At 33.9% G+C, this 18,848-nt stretch overlaps 1 protein-coding gene across 1 annotated transcript; it reads right to left on the reverse strand.

Moving 5' to 3' along the window:
• Nucleotides 1-1,873: 1,873 nt before the first annotated feature.
• On the reverse strand, nucleotides 1,874-18,600 carry LOC149838361 (SNF1-related protein kinase regulatory subunit beta-2-like). Its single transcript, XM_090007676.1, has 4 exons — nucleotides 18,257-18,600; nucleotides 16,818-16,996; nucleotides 16,416-16,578; nucleotides 1,874-2,332 (listed from the first exon to the last, which is right to left on the reverse strand). Exons 1-4 carry the CDS (start codon nucleotides 18,428-18,430, stop codon nucleotides 2,009-2,011), a joined length of 840 nt encoding a protein of 279 aa, XP_089863802.1. The 5' UTR covers nucleotides 18,431-18,600; the 3' UTR covers nucleotides 1,874-2,008.
• Between the last annotated feature and the right edge of the window lie 248 nt (nucleotides 18,601-18,848).

An 18,848-nucleotide genomic window follows, 5' to 3' on the forward strand; every position in this document is an offset into this window, starting at 1 on the left:
TGGTGATGATCAAATACGATGGAAATGATGATGATTATTTGTTATATGAACCCCAAACAATACACCTTCATGCTTCAGCTTGCGCAGGCAGTCATGCTGCGGTCCAAGCTCCGATCATCTTAATTCCAATGCAGACGATATATATCAATCACCTTCATTTCCTTAGAATAGATTGGCAAATGACATTGAGTTTGATTGCTTTTCATCAATGCCAACAGTAATCTTCGTTTCAAGACACCCAAACAAAAGGCCAATGGAAAAAAGCAAAAAAAAAGTGATTTCTTGGTAACCAATAAGACACAAAGACCCAAGACAACACTGGGGATGCAGCAATTGCACTCGATCCAAATTGAGTCTAGCTCTGCCGCTCATCCAATCCCATGCCAAATACTGCCACTTTTGAAAGAAAAGGGCCATAATCCAACTCGACTGTTCTTTATATACGTAATTAGAAGCTTTTTACTCAAAGAACATATTTCCTTCTCTTCGGCTGGCCGAGATGCTGCTGGAGGGAATTTGAAAGAAAAGGGCCATAATCCAACTTGACTATTCTTTATATAAGTAATTAGAAGCCTTTTAACATATTTCCTTCAATTCGGCTGGCCGAGAGGCTGTGTATTGGAATAAATATGTTAGCTCTTAGTAGCCAATGAGGCTGAGATTTCGACATTCGTAAGCATGACTCCAACTTCAAGTGCATGGGTACCCGTCACACCCCCTTTTTCTTTTTCATATTTACACGGAGGAACCGCCCCCATGATAAAAAACCTAGCCAATGCTGGCTTTTATGGTCGCTGTCTTGACAACTTAAAACTACATGGGCTTACCCCTTGCCCTCAGGGAGTCGCCACGCTTCGGCTTGCGAATGGGGCGACATACATGGGATTTGAATCTAGACTGCCTGACTAGGAGCCTAGGCCTTATCCCACAAAGTTACACCCCTTTGGTGTATTGCATTTATGCATCCACTATGGTACTAAACCAACTTAACTTATGATAGCACAGTCTTGCTTTATGTAGGTCTAATCTCAAGAAGTAGAAACTAGTCTTTGGACTATCCAACTTTTAAACTAGTTGTGCTAATGTTAGAAGCATCTAACTTAATGAAATGACAAAAACACCATTAAAAACAATAGCAATTTTGAAAATACAGCATTTTTTGATGTCAAAAAAGCTATTTTTACTTTTCAAATACAAATTACTAAAGTACACCTTATTACTTTTTTATTTTTTTTCTTAACAAAAGATTTACTTTACTCCTACAAATAGCTATGCGTGTTGAAAAAAGCCATTATTCAGTGCTTTAGTGATCAGTTGAATACTCGAACATTGCTAACATTGATATAGCTAGTTTAAATCTCTCTCTCTCTCTCTCTCTCTATATATATATATATATATATATATATATATATATAGAGAGAGAGAGAGAGAGAGAGAGAGAGAGAGAGAGAGAGAGCACTGGTTCTGCCCACTTTCTCGTTCTGCCCCTTCAAAATCGTAGTTTTTTGGTATTTTTTCTCACATTTAACACAATACATGTGATCTATAGGTTTTGTTTAGTGGGAACCGGCTTTTTGATCACCGGAATCTGACCTGTATACAGGTTTTTGTGCTGATCCAAAATCAATTGCTATGAAGGCATCAATTTTTTCCGGCTCATAAAAATACATTTTTTCGTCAAAAAAATATGATTCAATACTCTATTCCCACTAAACACATCTAATGGTTCAGATCTATCATAAAACACTTCAAACTATGGGGCCAAATGAGAAAAGTGGGCCTAATATGTTCAGTTCCCATATATATATATATATATATATATATATATATATATATATATATATATATATATATATATATATATATATAGCGAGAGAGAGAGAGAGTCTTCTGTAACACTATAACAAAATATATTTCACTGTAACGCTAATGAAAAGTATACCAACAGATACACATGTAGATCTCCTCCCCCAATGTGAACTCAAACTATAACTTTTATCCATATCTTCTACCTCTGAAGAGACTTGTAGACAACCGTGGTAACATATTTTGCAAGATATCTATGTGTAGCACCAAGGGCCACCACAGACTGGCCACCCTTACCTTTCTGAACGTATAGATGATTTAACACAACATGTTGTGGTCTTGACAATGGTGATGATGTATCAGCACATGAGGGGACATTGAGGAGTGTAAGATGAAGGTGAGGTGGTGCTGCAGGTGGCTCTTTTGCAAAATCTTCAGGTCCCAAGTTCAAATTGCCATAGCTTGACTCTGGGGACTGAGGAGGTTCAAAACCAGAAAGGCTTTCAAGTTGCTCTGGTACATACTCCTGCAAAATCATCATTCAGGGACTGTAAATCTAAGAACATGGGATTCATTCTGTCGACTCTAAGTTGCTGAATCCATTAGAAAATCATAAACCTAATCAATCATCACTCCTGAGCCAACTCATATATATATATATATATATATATATATATATATATATATAGAGAGAGAGAGAGAGAGAGAGAGAGAGAGAGAGAGAGAGAGAGTTGGGCAAATTTCCAAATTGGCAATACTCTAAAGCAACAAAACATGTCAATGCAGAATACACTTGACAAACATATTTCTGCTTTGAATTCACCAATGCCGTACATGAACAGGCTAATTTACTAACAGTATGTCATATGCTTTGAAAATCTCAAGAGAATTCATGGATGTGATGACAGACTAAATGTGGTACAGGAAAGGACCATTTAAATGGTTTAAGGATTTAAACTTTAAACCATCTCATCATGCCCAAGTGCAGCTTGGGTTCATCTAGAGCCCCTTATAGCTGCTTAACACGTAAACTAGAGCTGGGATTTAATTATAAGCAAGTTATAATAAGATAGCATAAACTAAAAACAACAAAATGTTTACACAAGTTCTCTTGATCAAATGTTTGCTTGAATTGAAAAAGTGAGAGCAGAATTACCATTAATAGCATATCTTATGTAATCTACCATATGTAAAAATCACTTGTCACCCTTAGCAAGAGATAACTTGACCACTATTGCTGCTCAGAACTTATTTAAATTCATTCTGGTTTCAAACAGAGTATGGAAGATCCATATCTCCTTCCACCGAGAAAAAAAAATTGGTCATTATCTATTGATACTGTTTCCAAGGCAGAAGAGGAAAATTTTTACCAAACGAATGTAATAAACTAATCATAACACATAGATGTTTCTGCCCCGAGTAATTCTATAAGGCAGATCAACCCAGCCACATTAAATGCTCAAAAACAAAAATAAGAACCAGTCACCTTTGTCTAGGACACCCATAACTAAATATTTATCAGACACCATAAAATGAGCATTCATAACTGTGAAACACTCTAACCTTGACAGACAAGAAAGTTCAACCTTGCATGGACAGAGAGAACAAACATGCTACGAGAACCACAAGCCACTCCCTTTGTTTTTGTAAGCTGGGGTTAGGCAGACGGCCACTCCCATATGCCAACTGAGTTCCAGAAAACATATGGCCAACGTGTTGATGTACAACCTAGAGAATCACACAACAATCAATATCACATGCGCTAATACATCACTGTGTAGGATGTAAAGAAAATAATGTACCATCATACTAAGGTCCTTTATAGTAAATGGCAGAATCCATCACATCTCAAATTACATTCTCCAAACGATCACCAATGATTCTCCCATCCACATAAAAGAAGAATCACAATACAATGGGCATGTGTTGAAAAAGCCAGCAGTAACAAGCTTTCTTTAGCCCTTCAAGTTTTCATCTCTTTTTCTTTATTTTTTCAATTCAAAAGCCTGCTTTAGCCCATGTATTGAACTTTCAAGCCTGAACACTGTCTTCTTTGGGTCAGGATCACAAGATCCAGTTGGTGTGAAAGCTTCTGGGAATTCTCTATACAGTAAGTAGGTTCTTATGATCAAACTATCTTAACCAACAGCAGGTAAGTAGAGTTTTAAGTATAACATAAAGTGCTAAGCACTCAGTAGTTGAGTCTACATTGTCTAAACCAGTATCAATATCCTGGTTTCACTCATGGTCCAAACAATGTAGAATTAGTGTGAATAACTAGTATAAAGGTTAATCAATTTGGTCCAAATTTTGATTGACTTGGACAAGCATCTGCAAGGTTTCAAACCTTGATAAGATCGGCCGGTAGAAGACCATGACAGAAACAACTCAAACAACCCCATTATGTTGCAACTAAATGGACTAAGAATGAAGCTCAGAATGTCACATAGGTACGGTATGGGTACTGGGTATGACATGGGTAAAAAACAGGATTTTCTAGAAGGATGAGTATGAGGGTGCAATTATATATATATATATATATATATATATATATATATATATATATATATATATATATATATATATATATATATATATATATATATATATATATATATATATATATATATATATATATATATATATATATATATATATATATATAAACACAGAAAAATGCACAACTATATAATATTTTACAAAATGCATTACACATGGAGTTGTAGACCGTGGATACAATTATAAACAGAAGGTCCAAAACATGTCGAAACAATTAATAGTGGAAAAGTATATAGTTAACATTGGACTATTTTGAAACTGTTATCTATTCATTGATTGGATCATGAAATGGTGGGCCGAATCAAGTCCAAAACTCAGATGATAATACCCGAAGTACACAAGCACCAATACATGTATGAAATGGGTACGAGGGGCTGGTAGAAGTACCCATGTTACACAGAGGTCAACTCTATCCAGTTAAATTAGTAAGGTTCAGAAAAGACACAAGAAGAATAGAACCTCAATGACCTTACCCAATTTTCTCAAGATTTGAACTCTATTATTTGAAGTACTAATACTCTAATATCATGGGGCTACATCCTTTGGAACAATTGATGCCCGAAACCTTTGCTGCCACTAATATTTTTATGAGACGGATAGGCATAGATATGCCCAAACTTTGACGGGTATGGAGCAAAGATTACTTGTGTCCCAACTTGCTACACAACTAGTTTTTGCAGTATACTTGTTAACCACAACATGTGGCACATGATATTACATTAGAAATGAATCTATTCAAGTTTGTGCTAGAAAGTAAAATAATTGTTAAACATTGGAAATGGCACCATGAACAACTTGAGATTGACTGATAAGACTAGGAGTAACAGCAGTAGCGTAGCACATGACTATCATAAACTCACCATCTAAGGTAGAACCAATAAAGAGTTCTTTTTCAATGCTTCCCTGAAGTTGAATATCTCATTCAAGAAGTTTTCTTTATCTAACACATAGGAATCAATAGAAAAGGCAAATTCCTTATGATACGACAGATCGGGCTTGGCTACTAATAGAGAGAATAGATATTGCCATTTCTTGTAATTACTCTTCAAATTCAAAATTGTGGTGCAACATGGATATCCCATTGTTCTAGTTTCTAAGTTGTATATATATATTTGTTTCACATTGTATATATATTGTTAAAAATGTATATATACATCGCGTAAATACATATGTATATGTATTATGTACATACATATATATATATATATATATATATGTAACTAGGTTAGGATAGTTAGTTTATTTTTTACAATTTTGTTCAGTTTGAATTAGTAAACATTTGTTGACTAGTCAACCAAAAGAGTCGTTGGGGAGGTCTATCGGCTCTATTTAGAGCCGTTGGGCCTCTCCCAAAGCCTCTTTGGAGCTCCTCTTATTTGTGCATATATAGGGGTGAAACCCCTCCCATTTGTTATGCTTCTTGCATGAATTTATATTAATAATATTATTTTTTAGCCTATTGTGTTGGAATTCCACCAAAATCAAATAGATGCAGAGTATTTTTACTAATTCATTAATAGATTGAGGTAAAAATTTGAATCCACCAAATCCGTTCTCCTTTATCGAGGAAAAGTTTTCTCAATTGAAGACACCATAGAGGAATTAAGTATAGAGGAAAATAGGCTTCAAAAGAAGATTTCTAAGAGTGATGATGACTCAGTTGTAGCCATAAATAGACCACAAAATTATGTTCGTACCTACAAACCACCACACTATGGAAGGCCAAACAATGAGCAATATGAAAAACAAGGCAATGAGTATGAGAAAAAAAAGTTATTTGTTATTATTGTCATGAACCGCATACGTCAAAACCTTTGTTCTAAGTTGAAAAGTCCTTATGAGAAGAAGGTTGCCTCGGTTGGATCTCCACAAGAGTCAAGTGACAAGATTCATCCATTGAAAACATGTCCTTGACACAATCAGTGGAGGCTCTTCAACCTCCACTCAAAGGAACATCATCATCAACTAGAGTCGCGGTGTCTTCCTTCAGCTTCTCCGATCCTGGTAAATCTCTTTGGCTTCTTGATTCGAGTGTCTCTTTTCATATGACATCAAATGGTGATATGTTAACCGAATATCGTAACTCAAGCGGGTCAAATGTGTTTATGCCGATGAGACATCTCTTGAGATAAAAAGAATACAAAATTTCAAACATATTTCTCAAAGTTTAAAAAGATTTTTATTTCAAAAATTAGATATATTCTTAAATTAAATTTAAATATTTTATCAATTTCTCAATTATCTAACCATGGGTGTAATGTTTCCTTCTCCTCTCATTGTTGTTGGGTGCAAGATCGCTAGTTAGAGAAGCTGATTGTGGAAGGCCATAGAGAAGAAGGCTTGCACTATATGGATTTTTTGGAAATACCCAATAATACTATTTTGTTGTAATGTTCAAAAATTAGATTTGGATTTATGGCATAAAAAGCTTGACCCTCCTAATATATCCAAAATTCAGTATTTTTCAAAGATGATTTTTTTTTTTGTAATTCTGAAAACTTTACATGTGAAAATTGTATTCTTGGCAAAATGAAGATATTACCAGTTCAAGAAAGAACCTTCGTTTATTCCCGACCGCTTGAGTTAATACATTCAGATATAGATGTTTGGGGCAAGACCTGTTATATCTAAGGATAGATTTATGTATTATGTAATTTTTGTTGATGATTTTACCAAACATATTTGGAACTATTTCCTTAAACACAAGTCTGAAGTTTTCTTACATTTTCAAATATTTCATAATTTGGCCAAAAATAAATTCAAAAATGATATTTTCATCTTTCGCACAAAGAATTTTTATCAAAAGAATTTAAAGACAATCTATATTTAAATGATATTATACATAAAAAATCTTTCCCTTACATTCCATAACAAAATGGTTTAGCCAAAAGAAAACATAAGCACATTATAGAAACAACAAGATCTTTGATTATTGCAAACCAAGTACCTAAAGAATTTTGAGCTGAAGCCACATTGACTGCAGTTTATTTCATTAACAGAATGCCATTCTCCTCTTTGAAAAATGTGTCACCAATTGAAAAACTTTTCAAACTAATTTCTGATTATTCTAGATTGAGAGTTTTTTGGTATAAATGTTTCATTTTTACTGATAAGAATGATAAATTTTCTCCCCGTGCTATTCCTTGTATTTTTTTGGGGTATGCAAGTAATTAAAAAGGTTATAAATGCTTTGATTTTAAAAATAAAGAGCTACATGTTTCAAGAAATGCGTCTTTCTTAGAAAAAGAAAGGTTTTTTGAAATTAAAAAATCTAAGAAAATAACTAAGTATTCTTTTCTGCTGGATCTAATTATAAAGTATGATGATTGTAATGTTGATCGTGATGAAGATCAAGATCTTAGAGATGATATAGAGTAAAGAACAAAATCGTGATAATGAGATTAGAGAAGAGCAACCTCTTAAGGATCAAAGTTGTATACAATATTCCAGGCATAGTGATCCTAAACCTCCATGTGCACTAGAAAGATATAGTGATAATGAAAACCAAATAGAAACACAAACTAGAAGATTATCTAGAGTATCAAAACCTCTTAAAAAATTTGTGTCTTATGACTCATTTTCACCTAAGTACCAAGCCTATATTGCATTAATACATTCATATGTAGAACCCTCGACCTATGCTTAAGCAAAAGAACACTTTGAATGGGTAAAAGCTATGAGGGTAGAGCTAGACACTTTAGAAAGAACAAACACTTGGACTATTCAAGATATTCTTCCAGGAAAGAAACTTATAGGTTGCAGATGGGCGTATAAGGTAAAAACTAAGAGTGATGAGACTTTTGAATGATACAAAGCTACATTAATTGTCAAGGGATATTCCCAAGAGTATGGAATAGATTATAAAGAAACATTTGCCCCAGTTGCTAGGATGGCCATTGTTAAAATATTAGTAGTCCTATCCTCTGTGAGAAGATGGCCAATATATCCGATGGACGTTAAGAATGCATTTCTTAATGAGAATTTAGTTGAAGAAGTTTATATGAAAGCACCACCTAATATAACTATTCATAGAGAAAAAACTCTTCGTTTGTATAAATCCCTTTATAGTCTTAAGTAAGCACCAAAGGCATTATACGATAGGTTTAGTTAAGTTATGCTTGATATTAGATTTCAATCTTATTTGACTGACACAACTTTGTTTGTTAAAGTTTTTGATCCAGGTATGATTATTCTTTTCCTCTGTGTGGACAACATGATTATCATTGGAGGGGACAAACAGGGAGTTGAACACATTAAAAAACTTCTCAAAAAATATTTTAAAATAATTGATTTGGATTTTTTAAAATATTTTTTTGGAATTAAAGTAGCTTATTCTTCTAGAGGTTATCTATTGACTCAATATAAATTTGCTTTAGATTGTTGCCAGGTCTGGAATCTTAGATGATAAGAAGGCTGACACTCCCAAAGTTGTCAATACTAAAATGAAAATTGATGATAGGGAACCACTGGAAAATCTGATATCGTACAGACAACTTATCGGGACACTTTCTTATCTTCCAATTACGCGACGTGACATAGCAGATATTCACACAACAAATCAGTTTCAACATGCTCCCACTTTTGTTCATATGGGAGCAAATTTGCGAATTTTTAAATATATTAAAACTTTTATTGCTTCTTCATCATTAGATTTAACTGCTTATATTGATGCTGACTGGGGAGGTGATCCTAAAAATCGACACTCAACCACAGGTTTTTATGTATTTTTAGGTGAATCATTGATCTCATGGCAGTGTAAGAAGCAACAGAAGGTCTCTCTCTCTCTCTCTTTCTTCGACTGAAGCAGAGTACTGAGGCATGACTACAATTACTATGGAAGTAGTCTGGATAAGAAGATTGCTTGCTGATATGGGAGTTAAAATTAAAGGACCATCACAGATGTGTTGTGACAAAACAAGTTTCATCTACATTGCCAGCAACCAGACCTTTTATGAACGTACCAAGCATATTGAGATGGACTGTCACTATGTATGAGATAAGTATCTACATGGCACTATCGATCTTCCCTATATTACCTTCGAATATCAGTTGGCAGATTTTTTCACCAAACCTCTTGCTGCTCCTAGATTTCACTTTCTCTTAGACAAACTTTCAGTTATCCAACCATAAGTTTTAGGGGGAGTGTTAAAAATATATATATACATAGTGTAAATACATATGTATATGTATACATATATGTATTTATATGCATATATATATATTTAATTAGGTTAGGATAGTTTATTTTTTACATTTTTGTTCAGTTTGAACTAGTCAACATTTGTTGACTAGTCAACCAAAAGAGTCGTTGGGGAGGTCGAACGACTCTATTCAGAGTCGTTGGGCATCTCCCAACGTCTCTTTGGAGTTGCTCTTATTTATGTATATATAGGGGTGAAACCCCTCCCATTTGTTATGCTTTTTGCACGGATTTATATCAATAAAATATTATTCTTTAGCTCTTGTGTTGGTCCCTTTAGTGGGTTTTGTGTGAGCCTATTTGTGGCTTCTTGTGTGTTTACTTTAGTATTTTGGTGGACATTGTTGTGGCTCTTTTGTGTATCCACTTTGGTGATTCTTTTGCATGTGTTTATTAGTGCCTCTTGTGATCTTATGTATTTGTCATTGATTGGATTGTGTGTTGTCACTTTGAGGACTTGTGCTTGTGCACATTTAGGCTCTTTGTAGCCATTGTATGCACTTTGTACTTGTGTAGTGCCTTAGTGCTTTTGTATTATCCTTTATTGGATTTATGTTTGTGCTTGTGCACATTGTACTTTTGCTTTATGCTTGTTTCATTACATGCTATCAGAGCCAAGAAATTTTTCTTGGTAATTTGCCACTTTGGATTTTAGGACCTCTTGGTTCAGATTCGTGCCTCGTGAAGAAATCATGATTGATGTATGGCTTGGATTTAAGGGAGATCTTGACTCGGTATGATTTTAAATCTTTTAGTTATTTTTACTTGAGTTGTCTATCTCATGCATTATGCACGAGAAAAACACTCATTTTTCTTATATTTGAAAAATTATTTATTATTTCTTAATTGTTTTTTGAAATTTCCTTTGATTGTTAATTAGCAAATGAGTTTTTTGAATTTCCTTGGGTATATGGGGTTATTTGTTAAAATCTTTAAAATGTTTTCTTTTTCAAAATTATTGTTTGATTTAAATTGCATTCATATTTGTGCTAATTTATTAAAATGTTTTCATAAGGCTTATATTATTTTATGAAATAATATTCACACATGCATGTGCTTTTATAAATCTCTTTATTTGATATGTAAGTATGTGATCTAGTGTTTTTTTATTTTATGTGTTATTGACATTTAGATGTTCTATTCAAACACTTTGTGGTTAAAATTGTCAAAAAAGCCTTTATGTATGACTTCAAATTCACGTGCTTTCATTTTGAGGATTGTGAGGTTTCTATGGATGTATATTGCATACTTATAAATTATCCCTTGTGTAAAGTTCTTTGTAGTCTTATTTGATAATATATATTATGAGAAGTTTTTTTATATATGCATGAAAATATTTTCATGCATGAGCATTTTATAAGATTTCGATATGCTCTCATTATACATGACATGTTCATATTCTTACCTTGGTTAGATTTGTAATACATGCCCGAGTATTGTATCTTAACATGCTTTAGATCGATAGGATCATATTCCTCTTTGGATATTATAATATTTTTCTTTATGCATGTTTTGTTCTCTTGGACCATTAGTAGCCTTTATGGTTGTGCTCCTTTGTGGCTTGTGTCCTTGCCTCTTGGGAGGTGCCGATTCTGAGTGCACTCATTGCACTTGAATGATTTGCTCTTTACATGCTTAGTGCATCATAATCATTAATAAAAATATTTAGTGATTTTTTTTTGTGAGGGCTCTCTTTGGAGACCTTCGTTGCATTTGTGCCTTGTGATTGTGTTATTTCTTAGTCTCATTGCTCTTTAATGAACATTATCTTACATGTTTTTGCATGGAATTTAAGTATTATGCTTTTTGCATACTTATTATTAATAAAATATTAATTTGTGAATTATGAGAGCCTTCTTTGGGTATGTCCTTTATGGGTGTTGTAAGTGTGCCCTTTGTGGTTCACTTTTGTACTTGTTCATTTTGTATCTATTGGTGAACATACTTGTTCATAATTGAAGACTCTCATTGGTGGACATTTTATCTTGTCATATGATTGTATGTAGTGCATGCTTTTACAAAAACTTATTTGAGGATTTAAACTCTTTTACTTCTTTTGATTTAAAACTATTGTCAAATTGATTCTTGTTTCCTTGGAATGTGTCTTTTAAGGTTTTTCATTATTTTTTTATTTGATATATATATTATTATTATTTGACCTTTTCGAAGTGAGTTATGTGCACCTCGGCATTGTGAAACCAAAGATGATTGTTGTGGGTTATTGGATGCTCGTATCGATCTTTATTAGTGATGACTCTATTGTTATTTGCATGTGACTATATTGGTCCTTATGGATTAAATCCCATATTATTGCAAAATTTATTGCTTTGATTTGAATATTGTTTTCAAACTAAGTCACACGGACTCGGTTAAAAGGTCGACGCACCCGCGTCGACATGCCCCGACACGGGTGCGGCTTCGGACACAGGGCAGACACGGTCAACTAAGTGTCAGACTCGGTCAACGCACCTAGGCCGAGTCCGTCCACATTTTGGAATCGGTCAACTTTAACCGAGTCTATTTTTGTCCATTTATTAAAATTAATTTGGACTTGGGTCGGGTCCGAATCCGATCCTGACCCGGATCCAAGAAGATATAACACTCATAAGCTTCTTTATGTGTTATATTTTGGTAAGTTTGTGTTGTTACTTCAATAGAATTAATTTTTTATTTTTGCTTTAAAATTTATAATCTTATTATTGTTATATATATATATATATATATATATATATATATATATATATATATATAGCCGTGTCCAAAAATTTTGAAATTGCTCCGCACCCGCTGTGACATAGTTTTCAAATCTTATTGGCATTAGTTTGTCTTCATTACAGTGTTTTTGCCTATCTTGTTTTCTCCACTCTTTCCTATTATTTGAGTAATTTTTCTTTGGGTAAGAGATTTTGCTTTTCAGTGTGGTGAGTTATGTGCACCCATTGAAACTGATATTGTTGTTTGCAGTTTTGCAACCATTTGTGAAGTGAAGGATTGGTATTTATTGTCAGTTTAGATACCCGGTATTGCTGATGCATGGCCATTGGTTTAGTTATTGCTAATATTTGTGTTTGATCTCTTATCCTACGCGCTGATATACTCGAATTTTGAGGATATTGAGTTGAAGGTCAAAGAGGTGATTGCTTGTGGTGAGCAAACTGGTGTTGAAATTTGCAAATATCATTTCTTTTGTTACGATTTGTTGTATGTGGGATATTTAAAATCTCTCCATGTGTTTTCTAATCTTTTCCATTGCTCGTTTGCCCTTGTATGGAAAAAGGTTATTCATTGAAAAAATTTCATGCATTTTTTGTGCATTCTCTCCTTAATAAAATTATTATTTTTATGTGTGTCCTCTTGGTCCTCTGTCTTTTATGCTTGAACCCATATATAGGTTGTGTGAGTGACTCTTTTGTCTCCTGTGCATGAACTCTATCGGGTTATCATGCATTATTATGTGCATTAAATATGCTTTAATTGCATGTTGGATATATATGTTGAAGATATTTAGATTTGTTCCATGTTGGTTATCTTGCATTTTTTGGATGAATTTAATTAATTCTTCTTTTTTGTGAGCTCCTTTGAGTTCTTATATTTAATATACTTGTTGTTGTGTTTTGATTAATGAGTTGTATCTTATTTGAAATACTCTTAGGGCTTTATTGTTAAATTGTTTATATCTTATTGATATTTTGTCTAATATATGTTTAAAATTTATGTTTTCTTGAAAAATATGTTGTTCTTATGATTATGATTGTCTAAATGAGAAATTCTTAAAATTGGTTTTGAAGTATATTTCTTCTGTCTATCTTAATGTTATTGTACCTTGCTTGAATTGTTGCTAATGTTTCTAAAATTTTAAAAATCATTGCTTAAGGTGCATAGCTTACTTGCTTTTAAAAATTGTTTAGTTTATAGTACCTTCATGTGTTGTTAGGGGAACTTAACCATCATCTCTCCATATATATATATATATATTATATCCATCTACTTTAATATGTGTCATTCTTATTTAAAATATAATTGTTTTTGAAATTATATACATTTAAACTATAACTATTTTTTAACTCTTGTATTAAAACGTTTTCTTTCAAAATTGTTTAGTTAGGATATCTTCCTTTGTGTAGTAGGAACCTTTGTTTTGTTCGCTTTGTAGGTTTCTGAAGATGAAATGGGTTGAGAAAGAAAATTCAGTTTTTGATGCATCATATCATGAAGATAGAGATAGCCGATGAAGGCGTTTGGAGAAGATTATCAATGAAGACTTGGATCCTTCCCTTTGTATTTTTTATTTTCAAACTTTCGGTAATCACACGTAAGTTTGAGGGAGAGTGTTAAGTTGTACATGTATATATATGTATTCATATACATATATTTGTCTCACATTGTACATATATACATTCATATATATATGTGTATATATATTTTATAATGTTGTAATAGGCAATACCCATTAGGGGTATTTTTATCTTTTCACGATATTGTAATAGGATGTGCCCATAATCTTTTTATATTTTTTCCTTTTATTTTTGTAACTTAGTAATTAAGTTTAGGGTTGAGGGCATTTAAGTAAAAAGCCCATAGAGTCATTGGCAGCTGCCCAATGGCTCTATTTCTAGCCGTTGGGAAGGTCCCAATGGCTCTATATTGCCTGTGTTGTGTATAAATAGGGGTGTTCCCCCTCTTGTAAATTTAATGTTTTTCTTAAGCATTCTACCTCGATACAAGATTATTATTTTTATGTTTTGGTGTTCTTTAGTATGTGTTTATTAGTGCCTCTTGTAATCTTTAGGTTCTTTGTAGCCATTGTATGCACTTTGTGCTTGTGTAGTACTTTAGTGCATTTGTATTATCCTTTAGTGAATTTATATTTGTACTTGTGCACATTGTACTTTCACTTTCTGCTTGTTTTATTACACCTTATTAGAACTGTACATAGCTAGTCATTCTTTGGAACCATCTCTCTCTCTCTCTCACACACACACACACACAGTCACAAATATATTTGAAAATTAATTAAAATGAGAAAAATCATGGTATTTGTCAAGTACAAGAATTTAAAAATAACATGGTATTATCACAATAGCATCACAATACAGTTGCTATATTTTCCAACATTTCTGTGTTCTTTTATTGATTTTATATTTTAAAATTTTCAAACATTAATCTTTTCTGAGATTTATCTAAAAGACTATAATATCCTCAGATTTTGCCTTGCCAGGACATATCCATGTGACTGTGTGTGAATGGGGTGCATTGCATGTGGCATGGGTGTCTGACACTCAGACTATATGGTTGGTTTTGCAAGTTCTAATTCTTAATTTACTACTGTAAGAGTGAACTATGCACTATTTTGTCTCCTGGAATCAACTCTTGGTAGCTCTGCAAGTGTTTATATGTCATATCCTTGCATCAAGTTTTCCCCCTACAGTTGTTTTCACAAGAGACCACAGGACATGACAAAACCATCTTCACAGTTCATTGGTTCTCCTTTACTGAGTTGCTAGTAAGCTTCCACAAAGATACTAGTTTCATAATATGCATTTCTCTTTCCTATTCTAGATAGTCACCTCATTGTATGGTCATACACATACATGCCATCTTCTTGTGATTTCATTGTCAAACATCATATTCATGCTTGAGTGCCACATCTACTTCGACATTGAACAGCTCTATCTTATTGGGGTACGTGATTGGTTTGCATATACCAATTGGCAAAAGCTGGAACTAACTTTTAGGATATTCTGAAAAGCCCATTCAAACACCACAACTGAGTCTAGTATGGTAGGTTGGATGTTTTCTTGGCTATGAAAATCTTAACTTAATATAAGACCGTTCATATTTTGCTCATCACAGAAAGATCTTACTACTTGTTACCCATAATTGCACCTACTGAAGCAGCAAATAGACCACGTCAAATGCATATACAGGATTACTTACAGGGTTGGTGATCAGAAATTAAAGTGTACCATTTAACCTTATTATGGATGAGTACCATATTAGATTTTTCAAATACATCACAAAGGCCACATTAATACTATGGAACTTCTAACATACATTACATTATAGATAAATACAGAGGTGCTTCCTTGATCAAGTTGGTCAACTAGGACTTTCACAAAAGATGTTAATCAAGAGGGACAGAACAAGCACACTTGTTGAGACACTAATATTTTAGCTTACATTGTTCAACCATAACAGATTTCTTATACATAATGCAAATGTGCATTATTGAATATGTAAGTTCTGTCTTGGACAAATAAAGAGGTCATCCTTGGTCAAGCTAGTCAACTGGCATTATCTAAAACAAAAAAAGGCCATCAATATCAGAGTAAATATGTATCTTGAGTTACTGTTTTTCCAAATGTCGTGCAACTTTAGTAGCAGGAAGGGTATCCTATTGGATTAAGTCTAAATTTACAAACAATTGTTTGCTATTAAATTTAAGACACCATTTCAAAATGCTGTAAAATAGATTTCAAAGAAAAGAAAAAAAATATATAAATCTGATGAATGCAAGCCCAGAATTTTCTGGAAAGCATACCAGCTTCAATAACAATAGAACTCAGGCTCAATGCAAGTCAAGAATTGATTTTTTCTTTTTTTGGGAAGAATGAAAAGCTAATTGCAGAGTAGGGAAGTTTTCTGTTTCATTTCTATTCATGCATTTCTTGAGAGTATACATACAGCCTATGATTGTGTGTGCAAGTGCCAAGTAGTATATTCTAGAAAAAGCAGTCTTAGATATTTTAAAAAACATGTGATTGAACAATGACAGTGTATTATTCAACAGAAAAACAGAATAAAAATCACAAAAATGAAATGCCCACAATTTGCAGAGTGATTATACTACCTGCACATCTAAAATATTGCACGCATTTCCCATATGATCAAGTCCACATGGCATGTCAGGGATGTATCTCCGTTCTCCATCAACAATGAATCTGCACTGGTAGACGCCTGATGGGAGAACCTTCATCAATGTGAAATCTTTCCCTGACCTTTGTAGCAGCTTCCTGCCATGAACAATTCAATTGCATCGGAATAACTACAATTCTAGAAGAATATGCTACCTTAGGGATGAGGATCATGATGACAATTTTTATCTTTCAGTACATAACAAAATAAGTTATAGCAGGAAGTTACTGATCCAAAGATATATCTACAGTAATAGAAGTGGTCAAGTGGCAATACAATGTAATTCTGACTGAAAGAATTGTCAAAACTAGGAGAATAATAATCTTAAACAACTTACTTTGTCCTCCAATTGTCCCAAGATCCCTCCACAGCAACTTCTTTGCCACCATAGCTCCATGTAAGCATTGTTGGAATGCCTTGATCGTCACAGATTTCATCATATGCTGAATAACCATGCGTCCCTGTAGAACTTGGACTGTAAATCTCATCCGGTCTCTGTAATGGTTCTATGGGTACCTGAAAAGATGCCCCACTTGAGAAGTGTACGTGTGTTCAATTCATTATATAACAAGATGTGATTATAAAAGAAATCTAAAAGCAGTAGCCCATAACTTGGAAGTTTAGTTCCATGACCTAACACCTTCAGGTTGTTGTCAATCCAATATGCACACATACACAGACACTATGGTGGGTCACCTTATTGCAAGACTCAGATATGCGTGAATACATGAACAAAAATATCATATTTGGTCAATGCATCACCACAATTTGTAACACCATGTGATAGTCTCACCCAACAATCAATCTACTCCCAAGCACTTGGGTTGCAATGATGCAATATAAGGCATAGAAAAGGTTTCTGTTTGTGATTCATTCACATAAGAACCAGATGATACATGCCAAAGTAGTAAATTTCCAAACAAGTCAATGGAAGCAGATTACAGATGGTAGTAATATGTTACTGTTCATCGAGCAACCTCATTTGAATTCCACAAGGAAAGTGAAATAAACATTTCCAAGAAACACTCACTACACTACAATCATATAAAGTACAACCTCATAATTTTGGCATCTCAAATTCATTGTAATGGGTAACGGGATACCATGCCAACAGTTTCTGCCTGCACCAACCATGAAAGCCCAATTACATGAACTAGAGGATAACTACTTTAAAGGGAAAAGTTTCTACTTATAGCCCACCAAAACAAAAAGTTATCATCAAACCTGCAAAGCTGACTATGCCAATGACAACTGTAACACTCCATCTGATACAGAATGAAAGCCTTTAGCTTATTGCTTATTAAATTCAGAAGCCATGGAATACTTTCACAACGGCAATTCATATATAGTTAAGATTAGCAAATGAATTATGTGATTCCTTCCCTATTCAAGTTGGACACATAAAGATAGTCACAACATAATAGACAAACCAAGTCAGCCATGAACTTTACCACAGTCTAATACACAAAAGTTCAATCCTAGAAAAGCTCCAAAAGAAAAAGAAAAAAAAGGAAATCTAATGCAATAAATATATTAAAAAGAAAAGTAAAAGGGCCAAAAGAAACTGGTTTCACAAATTGCATTGAAGTGACTTCTGAATATGCAAGCAACTCATTTATACTAGTGCCTCAACTAACAACGCTAACTGCTGATACAGTACGATGAAACAAACTCAAAGCAAACCAAAAAATAATGAAAAAACAGAAAACAAACTAGCAATTATTACAATAAACAGAGAGAGAGAGAGAGAGAGAGAGAGAGAGAGAGAGCACCAACCTGACGAGTAAACATCACGGGAGACCAAGCCGCTGTTCCAGGGCTGTGCGGAGGAGACTGCCCCATCAACTCAGAAGATACTTCCTCCTGTTCCTGCCCATCATCCATCTCACCTTCCTCTGCCCCAACCCCAGAAAGGCTCCCTCCGTCCTCCCTCGCACTTGCATTCCCCATCGAACAAACAGCAAGAAACCCAACTATTCACCAAACCCCCCAACGCCCAACATCAGAAAACCCTCCAAGACGCCACCATAGTTGCAAAATTCAAGCACCCAACCTCACCTCCACCCTCACATCCCAGAGACCCAAAACAGAGGGCACCCTGATTCAGTATTGGTGCACACTGCACAGGCAAGAGCCCAATCATGATATCGTATACCATATTGGAATTTTGTTATTTTATCATTATTGAAAGAAAGTGAAAAAGAACAGGATTTTTTTTTTATGTTTTAATATGATGGGTATCACTACAAAGAAAAAGAAAATTATCACAACAAACCTAGCAATCATGGAAGAGTAGGTGGGTGAAATGAAATGACCCATATTTGTTTCTTTCCACCACCCATAGATTTACCAAAGGGGGTTTTGGAGA

Source organism: Nuphar pumila, chromosome 5 (assembly GCF_984573655.1).
Source record: "Nuphar pumila chromosome 5, dmNupPumi1.hap1.1, whole genome shotgun sequence".
In the NCBI taxonomy this organism is placed as follows: domain Eukaryota; kingdom Viridiplantae; phylum Streptophyta; class Magnoliopsida; order Nymphaeales; family Nymphaeaceae; genus Nuphar; species Nuphar pumila.